Source organism: Symphalangus syndactylus, chromosome 5 (genome assembly GCF_028878055.3).
Source record: "Symphalangus syndactylus isolate Jambi chromosome 5, NHGRI_mSymSyn1-v2.1_pri, whole genome shotgun sequence".
Classification (NCBI taxonomy): Eukaryota; Metazoa; Chordata; class Mammalia; order Primates; family Hylobatidae; genus Symphalangus; species Symphalangus syndactylus.
The window spans coordinates 86388239-86407854 of record NC_072427.2 but is presented as its reverse complement, the minus strand read 5'-3'; the positions used below and the strand labels follow the sequence as shown (position 1 = coordinate 86407854).

Genomic DNA, 19616 nt, shown 5'->3' with positions numbered 1-19616 from the left:
TGATTGAATTCTGGGTTCAGGAAAAAGGGATATGGGTAATGTGTAAAAGAAGAAAAAAATATAGATGATTTGGTTGAAAGCAATTTGATCAAACACAAATTACTCAAAAGGATTTCTTGGCAGAAATGAAAGATTATTTGAACAATAATGTTTGACAATATCCAATCTCTATTTAGTAATTATCTGGATTTATCCATCCATAGGGTGTTATTTTTAAATACCTAAATTAGTGGAATACCTAAGAAAAATGTTATCTTGACTTTTTTGTTGTTGAGACAGAGTCTCCCTCTGTCGCCCAGGCTGGAGTGCAAGTGGTGTGATCTCAGCTCATTGCAACCTTTGTCTCCCGGTTTTAAGCAATTCTCCTGCCTCAGCCTCCTGAGTAGCTTGGATTACAGGTGCCTGCCACCACGCCTGGCTAATTTTTTGTATTTTTAGTAGACACAGGGTTTCACCATGTTAGCCAGGATGGTCTTGATCTCCTGATCTCATGATCTGCCCGCCTCAGCCTCCCAAAGCACTGGGATTACAGGCGTGAGCCACCGCACCGGCCTATTTTTAATTTTAATTTATTTATTTTGTTTTTTTGAGATAGGGCCTCGCTCTGTCACCCAGGCTAGAGTGCAGTGGCACGACCATGGCTCACTGCAGCCTCGACCTCCCTGGGCTCAGCTAATCCTCCCACCTTAGCTTCCTGAGTAGCTGGGATTACAGGCACACGCCGCCACAACCAGCTAATTTTTGTATTTTTTGTAGAGAGAGGGTTTCACAATGTTGCCCAAGCTGGTCTCAAACTCCTAGGCTCAAGCGATCCTCCCGTCTTGGCTTCCCAAAGTGCTGGGATTGTAGGTGTGAGCCACCATGCCCGGCTGACAAATTAGTATATAAAATATGACTTAATTGTGGATTTTTATAGTTATGGGCCCTAATGGACATAATGAAAGTTATGTATGGAAGCACACCTTAGAGCAAAAATACTTAGAGTGAACCATGGTAAAAAGGCCTTCAGAGTCCTTTATTTATTTATTTATTGAGATGGCATCTCACTCTGTTGTCCAGGCTGGAGGACAGTGGCACAGTCATAGCTCACCGCACCTTTGACTTCTCAGGGTCAATTGATTCTCCCCCTTCAGCCTCCTGAGTAGCTGGGACTACAAGTGTGCACCAACATACCCGGCTAATTTTTTTTAAATGTTTTACAGAGATGGGGTCTCACCATGTTGCCCAGGCTGAGATTATTTTTATTTAAAAAAAAAAAAAAATTGCAACATGAAGTCTCTTCCTTCCTAAACAGATGATGCAGACTTTTTTTCCTTTCAAATGAAGAGGTTTTATTGGAAGGTGCATAGAGAACACGGTCAGTCACAAGAGCAAAAGGAGCAGGTTCCAGGATTCTGGGGAGATATGGGTACAAGCTGAGAACTCCCCTGAGAAGCCTGTGTGCAGACAGCCCCGGGTGATCCTGGCTGTCCAAGGGCTGAGGGCGGGTTGGGAAAGGCCCTCGTCACCCCAGAGGCCAGCTCCCCACACAGCAGCTGAGTAGCACCCAGAGAACCCGGATCTTCACTCAGGGTGGCTGGCAGCAAAGCCACAGCCCAGGCCACCAAAGCCACCAGAGCCCCTGTGTGGCAAGGCTCATGATGCCAGGGTGGTGAGTTGGTTGCTGTTCTCAACAGGATCCTGAGTGCAAACGACCATGCCTGTCCAGCACGGCTTATGGGGCTGAGCATGTGATAACTTGTGTGGCCTGTGCTTGTGCAAACACGTGTGCCCTGGGTATCACATCCAGAGCCCTGCTGTGTGAAGAAGCCTCAGTCATCACGTGTGAGCTCGCAGTATGGCCTGGTTATGGTACCCCTTCCACAAGGCGCACTGCTGCTGCAGGAAGGAATTGCTGTGTCTGCAGATTCTGGACATACCAGACCCTAAATAGAATGCTGGGAGCAGGCAGGTTACAGAAGCCTCTGAGTGTGGCAGCTGTATGGGAACGGGGGTGCTTCACTTACAAGTATTTGAGGTATTACAATGTATCAAATCTTTTTTTTTTTTTGAGACGGACTCTCGCTCTGTCACCCAGGCTGGAGTGCAGTGGTGCAATCTCGGCTAACTGCAACCTCTGCCTCCCGGGTTCAAGCGATTCTCCTGCCTCAGCCTCCTGAGTAGCTGAGATTACAGGCATGCACCACTGCACCCAGCTAATTTTTTTTTTTTTTTTTTTTTTTTTTTTTTGAGATGGAGTCTCGCTCTGTCACCCAGGCTGGAGTGCAGTGGCGCGATCTCGGCTCACTGCAAACTCCACCTCCCGGGTTCACGCCATTCTCCTGCCTCAGCCTCTCCGAGTAGCTGGGACTACAGGCGCCCGCCACCATGCCCGGCTAATTTTTTTGTATTTTTAGTAGAGACGGGGTTTCACAGTGGTCTCGATCTCCTGACCTCGTGATCCGCCCGCCTCGGCCTCCCAAAGTGCTGGGATTACAAGCGTGAGCCACCGCGCCCGGCGCACCCAGCTAATTTTGTATTGTTAGTAGAGATGGGGTTTCTCCATGTTGGTCAGGCTGGTCTTGAACTCCTGACCTCAGGTGATCTGCCCACCTCAGCCTCCCAAAGTGCTGAGATTACAGGTGTGAGCCACCGTGCCCGGCCAACTTTTGTATTTTTAGTAGAGACGGGGTTTTACCATCTTGGCCAGGCTGGTCTTGAACTCCTGATCTCGTGATCCACCCACCTAGGCCTCCTAAAGTGCTGGGATTACAGGCATGAGCCACCGCACCTGGCCTGTTTATTTTGTTTTTTTTTTTAACTCCCCCCACACTTCCACCAAAAAAAAAAAAAAAGAAGAAGAAAGAAAAAACTAACCTGTGACTCTAAAGTGTTTGGTAGCCAGGTGCGGTGGCTCACGCCTGTAATCCCAGCACTTTGGGAGGTTGAGGTGGGCAGATCATTTGAGGTCAGGAGTTTGAAACCAGCCTGACCAACATGGTGAAACCCGGTCTCTACTAAAAATACAAAAATTAGCTGGGCATGGTGTCGCACACCTGTAATCCCAGCTACTCGGGAGGCTGAGGCAGGAGAATTGCTTGAGCCCAGATGTTGCAGTGAGCAGAGATTGCACTCCAGCCTGGGTGACAGAGCGATACTCTGGCTCAGAAAAAATTAAATAATAAAGTCCCTTGCCTTTGGAGTCGGGCATGAAATCTTAATCCATGAGTTTTCTACCTGGGCCAAGGTGGGCCACTGACCACCTTCAGCCTGCATGGAGGCTGGCCCCCGAGGGTCGCCAAGCTTTGCCAGTGCTCCCTGGCCTGTGTGGGGCCTGGCTGAGGGCAAGGGCAACAGGAATGCATTGTGTCTGGGGCTGAGCAGGACTTGCTGTGCCTGGGCCCTCTGACCCTGGTGACTCCTGAGTCTGACCCCATCACCCGTGTGGGCCGACACGAGCACCTTCCACGTTGTGCTCCTGTGTTTGCCGCTGGTCTCCAGGAGTGGCCGCTTCTCCATCAAAGAATACTACAGTCTTCATGCCCATGGCTTCCCCCAGACCCCAGCCCAGCCAGAGAACAAAGACTCCATTTTCCCTCCCTTGTAGCTGCGGTGGTTGGAAGGCCCAGAGGAAGGGGGGTCTGGAGCTGCGGCCTCCCCAGGCTACGGCCAGGCCCGCCGGGAGGAAGCCCCTCGCAGGCTCTAAGGTTAACGCTGCCAAACCAAGTCCTGATCCTGAGAGGCTGGCTGAGGATGAGAAGGAGCGGTGGTGTCATGCACGGGCACCTGAGGTCCCTGGCTGCTGCGGCACAGAGAGGCCCCCACAGAAGGACTCCGCAGGTGCTGGAGCTCGCTCCCTGCGTGGACAGCTGCAGCCTGGGCAGGGGTGGGGAGCAAAGCTGCAGGCCCGGCCCATCATGGAAACTCAGACCGGCGAGCCATGGAAGGACATTGTCAAGTCCATGTGGGGGGAGCCTGGGGACAGCATGGGGAGTGGGAGGGGGACAGTGGGAAGGGGGGAGAACGGGGTGAGTCGGGGACAGCATGGGGAGGGGGACAGTGGGGAGGGGGGAGAGCGGAGGGAGCCTGGGGACAGCATGGGGAGTGGGAAGGGGACAGTGGGGAGGGGGGAGAGCGGGGGGAGCCTGGGGACAGCATGGGGAGGGGTGGGGGTGGGGGAAGGTGGAGGGAGGGCAGTGCCTGGAGGACAGTGGAAGAGGGAGGCAGTGGTGACAGTGGAGAGGGAAGACAGTGGGGAGGTAGAAGGGAGGAGGGTAGGACAGTCCAGCCCCCATTGGCAGGGGCAGCTGGGGAGAGCAGGCCCCGCCTTTGTGTGCCCCAGGGCCTGGGCCTGCCTGGTTAAGAGTCTGCACAGTCCCGGAGCTGGAGCTTCTCGATGTCGCTGTTGCAAGGTGAGCCCACACTCCACTGGGGACAATGCAGGGGCCCAGGGGTCCTCCGTGGGAAAAGTGTGCTGTGCCCCGCCATGGGGTTCGTGGCAGAAGCCCCTCCCCTGAGCTCAGGCCTCACCTCCGGCCACTGAAGACAAGGAGATGCAGAGAGGTGCCCCTCACCCCCGCACCCCTGCAGCACGGGCAGGGCTTGGCAGCCTTCTTGGAGGCACCCAGGCCTGGACAGCTATTCCAAAGCCACAGCCGCCCTCCCCAGGGTGGGTCCCTTGGTCTTAGGAGCGTCCAAGCTGCAGAGCCCAGTAGACAGAACCTGGATCCAGCGCCTCACTTTACAGGAGGGGAAACTGAGGCACAAACATGTGCTACCTGGCTCGGGGGCCAGCAGGCAGCCTTTTCCCTTCTGTCACCTGCCCTAGGGATGGACCACCCCATCTGTCAGGCTTGACTGGAGCCTCCCTGGTGGATGTTTACTGCACACCTACTATGTGCAGGGTGGTGCAGCTGGCGAGAGTCCCCTCTCCTGTTCCACAGACCGGCAAGGTTCCCCTGAGCCCTGGGGCAGGCAGGACCTTTGGCTGGAGGTGGGTGTGGAGGGCAGGGTCTCTGAGGGGAGACCTCAGACTGTGGACTTGCGAGTGGACGCTTCTCTGTGTCGGGGCCTCCCGTGTCCAGAAGGATGTTGAACAGCATCTGGGGCTTCCACCCGCTGAAGCCAAGGAACAGCCCCCAGCTGTGACGACCCAAAATGCCTCCAGACCTGGCCCCATGTCCCCCAGGGGGACAGAACAGCCTGGTGTAGGGCAGGGTCCCCCGAGCAGGAGTGGCACCTGTTCCTGCTCAGACCACAGACAGCTGAGCTGGCTGTGCCCAAGACGCCCTGCACCCACCGAAGCCTCAGGATACAGGCACGATTTGCATCTTACTGTCTTAAGTCAGGTTTCTGGAGATGACTGTCACAACACTGGAATCCAGCCTGTCTACAGCAAGGGAGAAAGAGGAAGCTGATGTCGGGCTGAGAGGGGCAGGCGTTACAGGGTGGGTCACACAAATGCTGACATGACAGGCAGGGCTTCTGAGGGGACTTCGGGGACCAGCAGGGAGGCGAGACTCAGGCACTGACCCGCAGACGGCATGGCCTTGGACGCACAGTGGTGACAGCAGCCTCCAAGTGTCCCCCGTGCCCCAGGCGTGAGGGGTAGAAGCTTTTGGGGCCCCTGCATCTTTCCTGCCACCCCCCCCCCGGTGAAGGAAAATCGCCTCCGATGGGAAAAGCTGGAGCCAGACTCCCTCTCCTGCATTAGTGTCGCCGTCCTGCCTCTGAGGTCCCCGGGCCCAGGGCACCTCCCGGGACACCTGAGCGGTGATGCATGACCCTCAGTCCTGGGGCTTAGGACCTCTGGGTGCCCCCGTAGGTCCATCCTGGAGTCACTTCACAGTCACTGCAGATGGGCACCACACCCCACTTTCCAACGCCCCAACTTTCCACACCCAAGCAGCTCCTTGTCCCTGACAATCAATGCCCGGTGATGACAACTGTTCTTTTATAGACACCACACATCTTCTAATGCTTTCATGTTAAAAGCGGGAGTGGATCCCACATTCACTTAAAGGCCCAGGTAGGGACTGTTTTTGTAGAAAACCAATTTCTTGTAACAAGTACTGGAACCTCATTGTAACCATGAGTCCTCACTCCTCCTTTTGTTCTAAGTCTGGGTCTGAGAAGTGCAGGCCTCTCACAGCTGTCAGTTCCAAGTGACCAGGCTATAACAGGTCCTGGCTGACCCTGGGAATGTCAGGGGACTCTGGGAAGTAACAAGGAGGGACGTTTGCCCATAGCCCTGGGGCAGACAGTGTGTCCCGAGGGCCAGGCCAGGCCGTCTACTCCATCTCCCTGGGGCAAGTACACCCCGGGTCACCTGGCAGCATCCTTTCCAGCCCTTCTGGAGACAGTCAGCAGCTGATTCATTCTGGGCACCAGCATGGCAGGTGCCAGGGCTGGTCAGGGCCCAGGGCTGTACCCCTCAGCACTGGGCCACCCCGTCTCCTGCCCCCTTGGGACTGTTGGGCTCTGAGGAGCCTGGCGCTGGGGTCGGAGGTCTTCATCTGGACCCTGGGGACCCTCAGGGTTGAGTGGGGTGGGGCTGCTGAGGGTGGTGGGGGCCGGGGGAGCCACCTCTCACTTTGGGGATCATTGCTGAGGTGAGAAGGGGGACCGTGGCTACCAGGTGATACCCTCTCCATGCACCTGACTGCTGCTCAGGACTCTGGGGACCGTGTTGCCAGGCCTGCGACTGCTGGACATGGGTGTCTCCAGCCCTCTTGGGCTGTGTCTTTCTCGCTGCAGAGCCAAGAGCCCTGGCAGCCTCTGCAGCTGGCCAAACAAGGCCCTGGCACCGCCTTTCTTCTGGCAAACTCCACCCATGCCTCTTCCAACGGCGGCTCGACTTTTCACCAGAACAGCCGAGGGACATTGTTCCTCCCAGGGAATGTGGCAGAGGACATTGAAGCCCAGTGGGGACTTCGGGGGCTCCTCAGTGTGGACGGCTGTCTACACTTGTGGGCACACACATGCGTTGGTCCTGTGGCCTCCGGGTGGGAGGCAAGTTGGGAGCGTCCAGGGCAGAAGAGCTCCTGTGACCGTGTCCCTGCAAACAGCCTTGCATGACCCCAGCAGCACAGAGGCCGTCCTGGAAGAGCAGACGCCCAGTCTTCTTTTTAAACCAAACACCCTTCAGTCTCAGGATCCCGCATCCCACGGGAAGACCCACAGTGGGTCTGGGGTACTGGGAAGAGCCTGGTGCTGAATCCTGCACGCTCCGGGTGGAGACAGCCCATCACCAGTCCCTTCCTGTGGGTGACTGGCAGTGACGGCAGGGAGCCCACTCACTTGGGGACATTCGCCTTTGGTGCGGATGACGCTTTTGAAAGGGCTTCATTCCAGGATCACAGCCAATGCCAGCAGGTTCTCCCTGGGATCCAGCTGTGGTCCTTCTGGGGGCTGCCCCAAGTGTTCCCCTGCAGTCTGAGAGTCCATTCTCAAGCTGCCACCTGGCCTCTCATGGTGGCGTCTCACAGAAGCCCTGTCCACGCTCCGGGCAGTGAGCTCTGGGTCAAACATGACCTTGGAAGGGAAGGGAAGGAGAGAGAGGAACATGAAGGACACCTTTCCATTCTGCAGGCAGACGTCGGTTTTCTTAGGACTCAGCTTAGTGGAAACAAAGGGTTTAAAGCTTCAGAAACAGCGGCCCATACAGGGCGCTTCGACTGGCTCTGATAGGAACAGGCCGGTCATGTTTTCAGCAAGCCGTGTTCCTGCGTCATCTGCATGGGCTGACCTGGCCTTGGAAGTGCGTTTCTGCGGTCGGCCATCAGCTCACCGGGGTCCACAGGTGACACCACAGCGTGGTGGCTGCGCACACCCTGAGCCCACTGTCCCCGGTGAACCCCTTCTCATGGGTGGCAAAGGGGGCTCAGAGGGGATCCTGGCCCCTGGCAGGGGGCCCGGCTGGCCTGCCTGCGAAGCTCAGTGCCCCTTGCAGCCAGAGGCACCTGCCAGGTGGGTGACCGTGTGTGGACATTTTTCCCAAATTGGACAGGAATCCACATCTATGTTGCTCCTGGAACTGGGAGGCAAAAACCTCCACCAGGAGACAGGGAGCCGCCCGAGAGCTGCAGGAGTGGCTGCCGCAGAGAGAAGCTGGCGGTGCCTGGACCCGCTCTGGACACCCTGGTGGCGGCTGGGCGCTGGGGAGCACAGGGGTCCAGCACTCGTCTCTCTGCTTCTGTGCATGTTGGGAAAATCCCATTGCAGTGTGAGAAAGTGCACACCAGGATGCCATCCCATGCCAAGGGGAGGCTGCAGGAAATGCCGTGCGCACCATCCAGGGCTTCACTGCATCTCTGGGAGCAACAGTTGTTCAGGGCAAAGGACTTTTGCCTTTTGAAAGTTTTTTGAAAATCTGAAAGACAGCTGGCAGCCAAGCCTCGCCTGGGCCCCCCAGAACCTGCTGCTTCCCATGGCAAACTCACCAGTGAGCTCTGGCTCCGGCCTCACAGCCCAGACACCTGGGGGACAAACCAAAATGGTCAGGGCAGCAGCAATGGGGGGTGTCCCTAAAGCCCCTGGTGTTCGTGAGCTCTCAGCAGCCCCCTAAACACCCCTATTGGAAGTCTCCCCAAGGCTCCCGGCTCCAGGCAGGGAAAGCACTCACAGATGAGGGGCTCCCCAGGCCACATGGCTTTTGAGAAAGATCCTCTTAAAGGGGTAAGTGCCTGGGAAGCACTCAAAATGCTGTGACCTGGCTCTGGGGCCCTTCCGCGGCCCAGCCGGCCGGCAGTGGCATCATGGCCGTGGAAGATGTTTCTGGGATGACTGAGATTGGCCACAAATGGGAAAGCCAGGGGCAGCTCACAGGAGCCGCCCCTACTCCGTGGCCACTGCGCCTGCACTCCATTGACTGTCACCCTTGGGAGGTTCTGGGACGAGCCCCCCCCACCCGTCATCAGGACTGTCACTGCAGCCAACGTTCAGGGCTTCCTGCGCCACTGAGTTCTGCTGCTGTGTCTTACGTGACTGAAACACAGACCTCCGGGCTCTGTCGCAGAGCTGGCCAGAGTCACAGACCCACAGAACAGGGGTGCTCAAGGCAGCCTCAGCGGCTTCCCTGGAAATGACTGACCACCCTGGCCTCTATATGCAGAAGCCATCCTGGCCACCCGACCTGCAGGGCAGACCTCGCAGCGCCCTTCTGGCTTGGCAGTGTCAGGAATGTCACAGATGCTGGGTTTCAAAATCGCTCTGTGGGAGAGTTCGGGTTGCTAAGGCTCATGAATATTAGTGCCACCGCAACAAAGTTTATTTTCTTTTTTTTTTTTTTTTTTTTTGAGACGGACACTTGCTCTGTTGCCCAGGCTGGAGTGCAGTGGCGCGATCTCGGCTCTCTGCAGGCTCCGCCCCCTGGGGTTCACACCATTCTCCTGCCTCAGCCTCCCGAGTAGCTGGGACTGCAGGCGCCCGCCACCTCACCTGGCTAATTTTTTGTATGTTTAGTAGAGACGGGGTTTCACTGTGTTAGCCAGGATGGTCTTGATCCCCTGACCTCGTGATCCGCCCGCCTCTGCCTCCCAAAGTGCTGGGATTAGAGGCGTGAACCACCGCACCCGGCCTACCACACAAAGTTTCAAGCTAAATCAGTATCGGTGAGGGAAGTTAAAGCAGGCAAACGTTCACACCAACAGAACGAACATTAACATCCACAATATGGGGCCGTCTCTACCTGCATAGCTGCCTTGGAGCCATCGGCCCCTGAGCACCAAGACTATGGCCACCGCCACGGCCACAAGCAGGCACGGGACAGCCAGGATGCTCCACGTGGCCACGTGCTTCTCGCCGGTACTGACTGGATTCTCCGTGATCTTGTCTCTCTCTCCGATGTCATTTCCTACAAGAAAGAAGAAAATAACCGGACTTAAAGGATCTTAGGGGAAAAGGGTCTTTTTCATCCTTGAATAGAAAGTGTTGCAGGGAAGTATTTATTCCAGAGAACTTCCCTGACATGATTTTGAGGTTTTAAAAACACCAGGCTGATGAGAGGAGGGTTTTCTCTTGCAGAGGGGCTTCGTTTCCTGCAGAGATCTTGTTCCTCCCCGTCCTACCTGGGAGAGGCGATAACCCCACCCACAGCCAGGGGAGCACAGGGCTGGGTGTGGTGGGAAGCACAGGTTCTTACTAGATTTTTTTTTCTTTTTTTTTGAGGCAGAGTCTCGCTCTGTCGCCCAGGCTGGAGTACAGAGGTGTGATCTTGGCTCACTGCAAGCTCCGCCTCCCAGGTTCACGCCATTCTCCTGCCTCAGCCTCCCGAGTAGGTGGGACAACAGGTGCCCACCACCTTGCCCAGCTAATTTTTTGTATTTTTAGTAGAGATGGGGTTTCACCGTGTTATCCAGGATGGTCTCGATCTCCTGACCTCGTGATCCACCTGCCTCGGCCTCCCAAAGTGCTGGGATTACAGACGTGAGTCACCGCACCTGGCCCTTACTGGATTTTTAAAAATCAAAGTGAGGCCAGGTGCGGTGACTCACGCCTGTAATCCCAGCACTTTGAGAGGCCAAGGCGGGTGGATCACCTGGGGTTGGGAGTTTGAGACAAACCTGGCCAACATGGAGAATCCTTGTCTGTACCAAAAATACAAAATTAGCCAGGTGTGGTGGTGCATGCCTGTAATCCCAGCTACTCGGGAGGCTGAGGCAGGAGAATCGCTTGAACCCAGGAGGCAGAGGTTGCGGTGAGCCGAGATCGCGCCATTGTACTCCAGCCTGGGCAACAAGAGCAGAATTCCGTCTCAAAAAAAAAAAAAAAAAAAAAAAAAATCAAGGTGAAAGCCACATAACATAAAATTAACCATTTCATTTTATTTATTTAGTTTTTGAGACAGGGTCTTGCTCTGTTGCCCGGGCTGAAGTGCAGTGGTGTGATCATAGGTCACTGCAGCCTCGACCTCCTAGGCTCAATCAGTCCTCCCACCTCGGCCTCCCAAGTAGCCAGGACTACAGGTGTGCACCACCAGGCCTGGCTAATTTTTTTTTTTTTTTTTGTAGAGATGAGATCTCATTATATTGCTCCGGTTGGTCTCAGGGCTCAAGTGATCCTCTTGCCTCAGCCTCCTAAGTAACTGCAACTACAGGTGTGCACCACCTTGCCCAGCCGAAATGAGCCACTTTATGCTTTATTTATTTATTTTTTTTCTTGAGACACAGTCTTCCTCTGTCGCCCACTCTGGAGTGTAGTGGTGTGGTCTGGGCTCACTGCAGCCTCTGCCTCCCAGGTTCCAGCGATTCTCCTGCCTCAGCCTCCCGGATAGCTGGGATTACAGGCACATGCCACCGCACCTGGCTCATTTTTGTATTTTTAGTAGAGACGGGGTTTTGCCATGTTGTCTAGGCTGGTCTCAAATTCCTGACCTCAGATGATCCACCCACCTCAGCCTCCCAAAGTGCTAGGACCAGGTGTGAGCCACCCCTCCTGGCCCAAAATGAACCATTTTAAAGTGAGCAATTCAGGGTGCCAGTGCCATCATAACCACCACCTAATTCCAGGACCTGTAACCCCCAAAAGGGAACCTTGTGTCCATGAGCGGTCACTCCCCACTCGTCCCTGTCCTCTGCTGTCCTTCTGGGCAGTTCATCGGGGAGAATGGTCGTGTCCCTTTCAGAGGGACTGTGAGCCTGTGTTAGCAGCAAGAAGGACCAGATCCAAATGAGGGGGTCTCAGAACAGCTGGGGCCTCTAATTTTTCTCTTAAATTTTGTTCTCATTTAGTGCTTTATAGCACTGCCTTCAAATTTCACTTTTAAAACTCTAGCTTGGGCGTGGTGGCTCACACCTGTAATCTCGGCACTTTGGGAGGCCTAGGCAGAAGCATCACTTGTGTCCAGGAGTTTGAATCTAGCCTGGGCAACATAGTGAGGCCCCATCACTACAAATAATCAAAAATTAGCCAGGCGAGGTGCATGCACCTGTAGTCCCAGAGACTCAGGAGGCTGAGGCAGGAGAATTGCTGTCCTCCTGCCCCAGAAGCCTCTAGTCTGCTTCGTGTCTCAGTGGCTCGCCCTATTCTGGACACTTTGCATAAACAGAGTCCCACAGGCTTGTCCTCAGGTGTCTGGCTCTGTCACTCGCATAATGGCCTTGAGGTTCTCCACGCCACAGCGTGCATCAGGACAGCTGCCTCCTTCCTTTTTCAGGCTAATTCTCCCCTGCACGCATGGATCACGTTTGGTGCATCGGTCCACCCACGAGAAACACTTGGGTGGTTCCCACCTTCCGGCTGCCATGAACATTCATGGACAGGCATTTGTTTGAGTCCCTGTTTTGAATCCTCTTGGCTATATCCCTAGGAGAGAACTGCTGGGTCCTGCAGTGCTTCCACGCTTAGCTTTTCGAGGAACTGCCACACCGTTCCCCATGGCAGCTGCACCCTTCTGCTTTTCCACCGCGATGCACAAAGTTGCCAATGCCTCTGGTCTCTGTGTGCAGTGCCTTTGCCCTTCAGAGAGCCGTCCTCACCGGCAAACAAGCAGCAGCATCCCCCTGGGAGGTTGTTCTGAATGCCCGGCGCGTCTCCAAACACACCTGGAGAAACCACCTGGACGGTGCTCAACCTTGAACCTCTGAAGCTTTCAGATACTATGCCGATGCCAGGTGCCAGCCCAGAGCTTCAGTGCAATGGGTCTGGGCATGGGGGCTTTCATAGGCTGCCCAGATGACCCCACTGTGTAGCCGGGGTTGAGACGACAGCCCTGGGAGAAGCTTCTGCTGCCACCTGGCCTGCTCCGCGGGGAATATGCTGGCTGGAAGGCAGTTATCAGAGACTGCTTTGGGAGCAGCCCCTCATCCTGCTGCACGCAGCTCACAGACTCTGAATGTTGAGTCATAAGGGCTGAGCCCTGATTTCAAGAAGGAGAATGTCCGGCTGTGCCGGGGATCCTGGCGGCCAGGGCAGACTTCGAGGGTATGACCTGTGCAGGCTTCTGAGGTTGAGCTCAGAAAGGCCGGCAGGAGGTGCAATGCTTGTGGTCACTGTCTGGAATTCTTAATGCTTCCGAAAAAATGAGCCCTGCATTCTTGCTTTGCACAGGGCCACGGTGAGTCCTGCTGGCAGCCCCTTTCCTGCAGCCGGCAGGGACCCAGGACCCCTCCTTGATCATCTCCTGCCTCCACCTTCTGCCTCTCATCCTGACACAGGAGTTGGGGACACAAATGGGGAGGGCCTGTGTCCTCTACAAAGGAGTCCCTGTAGAGGAACCCCTTCCACAGGGAGGAGCTGGGCACCCTTTCCACAGGGAGGGGCTGGGCACCCTTTCCACAGGGAGGGGCTGGGCCAGCAGCCGTGCCCAGTGGGCTTCCCGTGTCTGGGGACTTCGGTCTTCTCAGGGGACACACACCCAAGAGGCAGGGAGCTTGGGTGGGGGCTGCACAGCTGTGGGCTTCTGTCCTGGGCTGCTGCTGCCTAGTCCTGCGGCTTCTGAAGTGTTACCCAGCCTCAGAGTTCAGCCCTCATCTGTAAAGTAAGTTTAAGAAAGCTGACCCCAGGTGAAGAAAATGGAGCAATATGCACTGGGCACGGCGCCCATTCCTGTTCCCGGAGACCGTGGTGGTTCTCACCGTGCGGCACGTGCCTCTCACCTCCTCTCCCTTCCAAGCACCTTTCGGGTGCTGAGCCGTGTCGAAGGGACTTTTGTCTCCTGCCTCAGAGGCTCTCCCAAGCCAGCCCTGGCCCCACTGTCGGGCTCAGCTCAGCACGCAGGCGCCGGGACCTTACCTGTCTGGCTGCCGACAGTCAGGTTCTGCTGCAGAAGCACGTTCTCTATGCAGCAGCCAATGTTCACGCTGGGGGTCCACGCGATCTTCAGCACGCTGACCACGTCGTACAGGCCCCGTGTGTTCAAGAAGACGGTGTCATTCTGCAGAGCCTGGTCCAGCAGGCTGTTGTCCGTCTTATTGATCCAGTACACGTTGGGCCTGGGGTAGCCGTTTATGGATGTACATGTGAAGGTGAGCTCATCCTGGGAGGGGCTGTTGGGGGCACTGACGACGGGCACGCTGAAGTTTGCTGCAGGGGAGGGAAACAGGTCGTGAGAGATGCCAGGCCCTGCTGGTCAAGAAACAGAGAGTACACGGTGCCAAGGCTGGGTCAGACGGGAGGCGGCCCATTGTGCCCCGACATGGGTGACAGGCCAGGACCAGGGCTGTGGTCTGAGCAGCAGGCTCCGCCCTGTCCTGCCCAAGAGTCATCCCCCAAGCCAGTCCCAGTAGCCAGGGACCGCTGAGCCTGTCGGGCAGTGACTGGCACCCACAGACCCCCCACTCCATGGCCTTCGGCTGTGCCGGGACCCCGTCATTTGGATCTGGTCATTCTCACTGCTGACGCAGGGGCTCACAGTCCATCTGAAATGGACACAGCTGTTCTCCCCAATGAACTGCCCAGAGCTCCTTGGTTTCCTCTTATTTTTCTCTTAAATTTTGTTCCCATTTAGTGCTTTATGGCATTCCCTTCAAATTTCACTTTTAAAACTCTAGTTTGGGTGTGGTGGCTTATGCCTGTAATCCCAGCACTTTGGGAGGGTGAGGCAGGAGGATCGCTTGTGTCCAGGAGTTTGAGACCAGCCTGGGCAACATAGTGAGACCCCATTTCTACAAATAATCAAAATTAGCCAGGTGAGGTGGCATGTGCCTGTAGTCCCAGATAGGAGGCTGAGGCAGGAGAATTGCTTGAGCTCAGGAGGCCAAGGCTGCAGTGTGATCACACTGCTGCACTCTAGCCTGGGCAACAGTGAGACCCTGTCTCAAAAAACAAACTGGCCAGGAGCGGTGGCTCACGTCTGTAATCCCAGCACTTTGGGAGGCCGAGGCGGGCGGATCACGAGGCCAGGAGTTTGAGACCAGCCTGGTCAACATGGTGAAACCCTGTCTCTACTAAAAATACAAAAATTAGCTGGGTGTGGTGGCGGGTGCCTGTAATCCCAGCTACTTGGGAGGCTGTGGAGAATTTCTTGAACCCAGGAGGCAGGGGTTGCGGTGAGCCAAGATCGTGCCACTGCACTGCAGCCTGGGTGACAGAGCGAGACTCCATCTCAAAAAACAAAAACAAAAACAAAAACTAACTCAAGAGGCAAAGACAGCAAGGGTAGGAGCCCTTCCAGGAAACCAAGCAGCCGCAGGTCATGCACTAAGGATTTTTCAGCTGTTTAGTTTCCCTCGAAGTTAGACAGAAGCCTGATAACACAGATGAGAATTTTCTTCACTGGAAGAAACAGTGAATGAGCCAGGGAGGGGGTTTCGTGAACACTTTTCCACGATGTGAGTCTGGGATGGACCCAGCTCTCTCCGCCCCGACGGTCCTACCTGCCACGTGCAGTGTGACCACAACGCTCAAAACCTCCTGGAATCCCAGAGATTGGCTCAACACCAAGCAGTGAAATTTCTGCTCGTCCTGGGGGGTGACGTTGAACAAGCGCAGGGAGAAGTCGCCCCGCCGCATGCCGGCTGGTGACATCAGGGCTCGGTTCCGGTAGCGGCTGTCCACGTTTTCCAAGGAGCTGTTCTGCGGGATGTGGTAGGTCACCACGGTTTTCGACTCACTGGTTTGCCAATATACGTAAACGTCATTTAAATCAAAACGGCTTCCTTCAGGGCAAGCGCAGCTGAGCTCCACGTCGCTGCCTACCATCGCTCTGACTTCCTTCTCCTGAGTATCTGCAATGGCCCAAAAGGTGTAAAATCTGTTTTCAGAGGCTGATGCCCAGGCCCTGAAGCTACTCTACGGGGCAGGCTTTGGGTTTCAAGCCTCAAACACCCAACGGTGGCTCAGAATTTATTAACAAGGCACATGTAGGAATGCAGTCAAACTTGAAAAACGCAGACATTTCATGGTGAGGTCCATGTCAATCTTTGGCTTCGATGACACACTCCCGTTATGTAAGGGGCTGCCATGGGGAGGAGCGGCTGGATGGGGCCTGGCCACTCAGTGTTATTTTTGTTACTCAGCACTATTTTTACTACTTCTCGGGTGTCTATAATTAATGCAAAATAAAAAGTTCTTTAAAATTCAGGCATTTAAGGGAGAACAATTTCTCAGCAATTACATTATATTGCTGCTCACTTGCATCAGGAAAGGTGTCATAAATGTAACATAAATGTACTGTTTGTGCAACTACGTAAATGCCTGTGGGAAAATCTTTTTTTTGAGACGGAGTCTTGCTCTGTTACCCAGGCTGGGGTGCAATGGCGTGATCTCGGCTCACTGCAACCCCTGACTCTGGGGTTCACGCCATTCTCCTGCCTCAGCCTCCCAAGTAGCTGGGATTACAGGTGCCCGCCACCATGCCCAGCTAATTTTTTGTATTTTTAGTAGAGATGGGGCTTCACTATGTTGGCCAGGCTGGTCTCGAACTCCTGATCTCAGGTGATCCACCCGCCTTGGCCTCCCAAAGTGGTAGGATTACAGGAGTGAGCCACTGCACCTGGCACCTGCAGGAAAATCTGTGTGTGTCCCCTGCCCCCAAAGCCCTCTGGGCTAGAAGGCTCGGCAAGGTTTCGGGTTTGTGCTGTGGTGCCTCGTCCTTATTCCTGGCTCTTCCAGAGGCTGGTGGCTCTTAGGGCTCAGCAGGGCTGCTGCCTGGGACAGGGAGACCAGGGGACCCAGGAAGCCCTGGCTCAGAGGAACTGCATTCTGCCCGCAACAAACACGGGATCAAACAAGAACTCCAGAGTTTGCAGAAGTGTTTGCAGAGTTTCCTTTAAGGAAACGCTTCTATCCTGTGCAGCAACCTAGGTTTAGGGTCCAACTTTCTCCAAAGGGCCACTTGAGAAGCAAGAAGGAGCCTGGTGAGGCTGCTTCCAGCGCCCTGCGGCCGGCAGTCCACGCAGCCGGAGAGCTCATCTCTGAGCCGGGCGCCCCATGGCAAAGCACCCCCTGAACTTACCGGCTCGAAGGCTGCTGAAGAGCAGGAAGAGCAGTCCGGGACTGGAAAAAACAACCAGAAAGGCAGGTGAGGCGGGGCCGCCGGGGAGTTACCTGCATCTTCCAAACAGGAGCAGGCTGGTTCCCACGGGCAGGAGGTAGTTAGGCCCATCACAGAAATGTGAAGGCAGAGCCAGGAGCCTGCCTGCCTCTGTTCTCCATGGGAATTCGGGGTCCGGGGCCAGGACCACCACCCCCCTGCCCAGCACAGCAAGTCTGAGGGGCTGGCAGCCTCTGGCCACTCTCTAGCTCTCGCAGTAACAAATCCCTAGAAACACAGTGATGCTGGCATGAGGATGAAGGGGAGCGAGGGACGCCATCGAGGCTGGTCTAGCCTTCCTGGGGACAGATGCCAATAAATTGTAGAAAATCAGAGAAAAAAAAAAGCTTTCAGGGCACCTATAGTAGGAGCGTCACTTAAAATGCTGGGGAGACGGAGAACATCAGGCGTGCCCGTGACAGGGTCAGGTGAGTGACGGGACAGCCCTGTGGGGAACGTGGATCATTTTGAAACCAAACCTGAGCTCCTCCTGTTTCAGATCCTGCTGCAGCTGGTGCCCCTGCCTCGGGCAGCAAATTCCCCTCGTGACTCCAATGCCCCTGCCATCTTGGGTCTGGGAGCCTTTGCACCCTGCACGCCACAGGCTCACCACCTCTTCCCGCCAGCCCCCAGGATGCCTTCCCCAGGTGGAGGCCCTTAGTGGCCGGGACAACTTTGGTAGCAGTGCTTACCCCAGCCCCCCAAACCATCAGTTTCTGGGGCCAGCTCCCCAGGAAGTGGGAGCCCCCGGAGCACGGGTATCTCCTCTGATGTCCCTGTACCTCCAAGATCTGGAAGACGCTCATCCCTTTTCTCTGTGGCCTCCGCCTGGGAAAGCTTGGGGGCTTTGTAAGTCAAAGGTTGGTCTTGTGGGAACCTCCCAGTGGGCTGTCCTTGAGCCCTGGAGCCACAGAAACCCCTGCCCCACCCACGATGGCTGTCATCTGAGTCTGCATGGAGGTGTGCCTGTGCCAAGGGAGCACACATGCACCAAGGCCGCCCCAGGCCACCAGGGGCTCTTGAAGCCTGCAGGTGGCCCTTCCTCTCTCTCCCACTCCCCCTGTTCGGGCCACCGTTCTGGCTGGCAAGATGGCTGTGATGGCCTCCAGCAGGTCCCCTGCCTCCACCCGGACCTCCCTGCCTCCAGCCTTAGCCCCTTCAAGCATCTCCCCAGAGCCACCATCTAATCGACAGCTGTGAGAACCCCTCTGTGCCCCCATTTGTCTCCCACAGTGCCCATATTCATCACCAGCCCACAAAGCCCGTCCTGTCGATAGAGGCCTCCTCAGGATATCTGGGGGCTTCCTGGGCCGGGGGTGGGGGGTGCCTGCTCCAGGCTGTTTCTGGCTTGTCCCCTCCCTGGGTGCTGCCTACCCAGCGGCCTCTGTGTCCTCTCCTTGGACCCTCAGCACCCCTAGATCTAACCTACCCCCACCCGGAGTTTGCCTCAAGACCCAGCATAGACAGGGCCACCTACTTGAAGGTGTGGGTGGCGGAGGGCTAAGACATTTGGGAGGGCTATGACATTCCGGGACTTTTAAATTCTTTCTCTCTAGGGCGGGATCATAACTGCATATACTTCTAATGGGGAGGGGTACTGGGGAGTGTGACACCGGTGTGGCCCAGCTCTGGGCTGTGCAGGAGGCATCCCTGGGGTCAGAAGCCTCACAGGTTCACCCAGGGGAGCACAGGCTGCGGACCCTACAACGTGGGTTACGAAGAGTATATTTTGGATATTTTCGCAAAAATCCAGGAGGAAGCTGTCACTCCTGGTTCAGGCAGCCACAGCCTTCCCCAGTGCGGATCGGCTGCCGGGCTGCGGGGAATCCCACGTGTGTGGGGGAGGGCGTGTCCGCAGACCGTGGGCACCAGCTGGCCTTGGAGAGCGCTCGGCCGGTCACCTCCCTCCTCCCTTCTTCTAGGAAATCAGCAGTGCCAGGGAGTGGAAGGGGCAGCACCCGTGCCCCGGCGTGCAGGGTGCGCCTGCCTTCCCTCCCTCCTTCCAGCGTTCGCGGTCCTCCTTCCCTGGCAGGGACCCCACCCCCGAGCCCGCCCCCGCACGGCTGCGCGTCCTGCCGTGGGTCCCGGTGCCAGGCCCCGCCGCCTGCTGCCGTCCACGCCCCGCCGGCCGCCCCGGCGCCTCCGCCGCCCGCTCCTCGGACCCGCACTGCCAGCCTGGCACCTCCAGGCGAGCTCCGCAGGCCCCGCGTCCGAGCCGAGCTGGGGACGCGCGGGCCGAACCACCCCGCCCCTGACCGCGGCGCCTCCGCTCCTTCCCCGGCTCACCTGCCCAGCCTCATGGTGCGGGCGGAGACCTCGGGCCGCGGAGACCTCGGGGCGCGGAGAACTTGGGCCGCGGGAGACTTCGGAGAGGAGCAACCTCGGGGCGCGGGAGATGGCTCTAACTGAGCTCCCGCCGCGTCCGAGGCTCTGAGCGCCCAGCGCGCGGCGTGCTGGAGGCAGCCGTGTCCCCGCCCTGTCCCCGCCCCGACCCCGGCCTGGCTCCTCTGGCGACAGAGACCGCCCCGGGACGCAGGAGGCGGGGCGCTGCGCGGCGGCTCCGGAAAGTTCAGCTCTGCCCAGGCGTGTGCCCGTCGGCCGGAGGCGGGACAGAGGCAGGTCGGCCTGTCAGCCTGGACGCGGACCTGGGCGCCGTAGGTGCCCC

The 19616-nt window shown here is 56.6% G+C and overlaps 1 protein-coding gene across 4 annotated transcripts; it reads right to left on the bottom strand.

Annotated features, from left to right (window-relative positions):
• On the bottom strand, positions 1 to 19535 carry ICOSLG (inducible T cell costimulator ligand). 4 transcript variants are annotated; one of them, XM_055279867.2, is made up of 7 exons: positions 19238 to 19535; positions 16874 to 16914; positions 15294 to 15644; positions 13711 to 14001; positions 9668 to 9832; positions 8421 to 8456; positions 1 to 1394 (listed from the first exon to the last, which is right to left on the bottom strand). In XM_055279867.2, exons 1-7 carry the CDS (start codon positions 19249 to 19251, stop codon positions 1363 to 1365), a joined length of 930 nt encoding a protein of 309 aa, XP_055135842.1. In that variant the 5' UTR covers positions 19252 to 19535; the 3' UTR covers positions 1 to 1362. The 4 variants fall into 4 exon arrangements, with proteins under 4 accessions (XP_055135842.1, XP_055135843.1, XP_063496582.1 ...); XM_055279868.2 differs by lacking the exon at positions 1 to 1394 and adding an exon at positions 5931 to 7512; XM_063640512.1 differs by lacking the exons at positions 1 to 1394; positions 15294 to 15644 and adding an exon at positions 5931 to 7512.
• Between the last annotated feature and the right edge of the window lie 81 nt (positions 19536 to 19616).

What these genes read in the sequence shown, in the direction of transcription:
- ICOSLG (XM_055279867.2), bottom strand. An exon ending in CTTCAGCAGCCTTCGAGCCG is followed by an intron (nt 15,645 to 16,873) that starts GTAAGTTCAGGG and finishes GGGCCATTGCAG; the next exon opens with ATACTCAGGAGAAGGAAGTC. An exon ending in GCTCCAAGGCAGCTATGCAG is followed by an intron (nt 8,457 to 9,667) that starts GTAGAGACGGCC and finishes TTTGTCCCCCAG; the next exon opens with GTGTCTGGGCTGTGAGGCCG.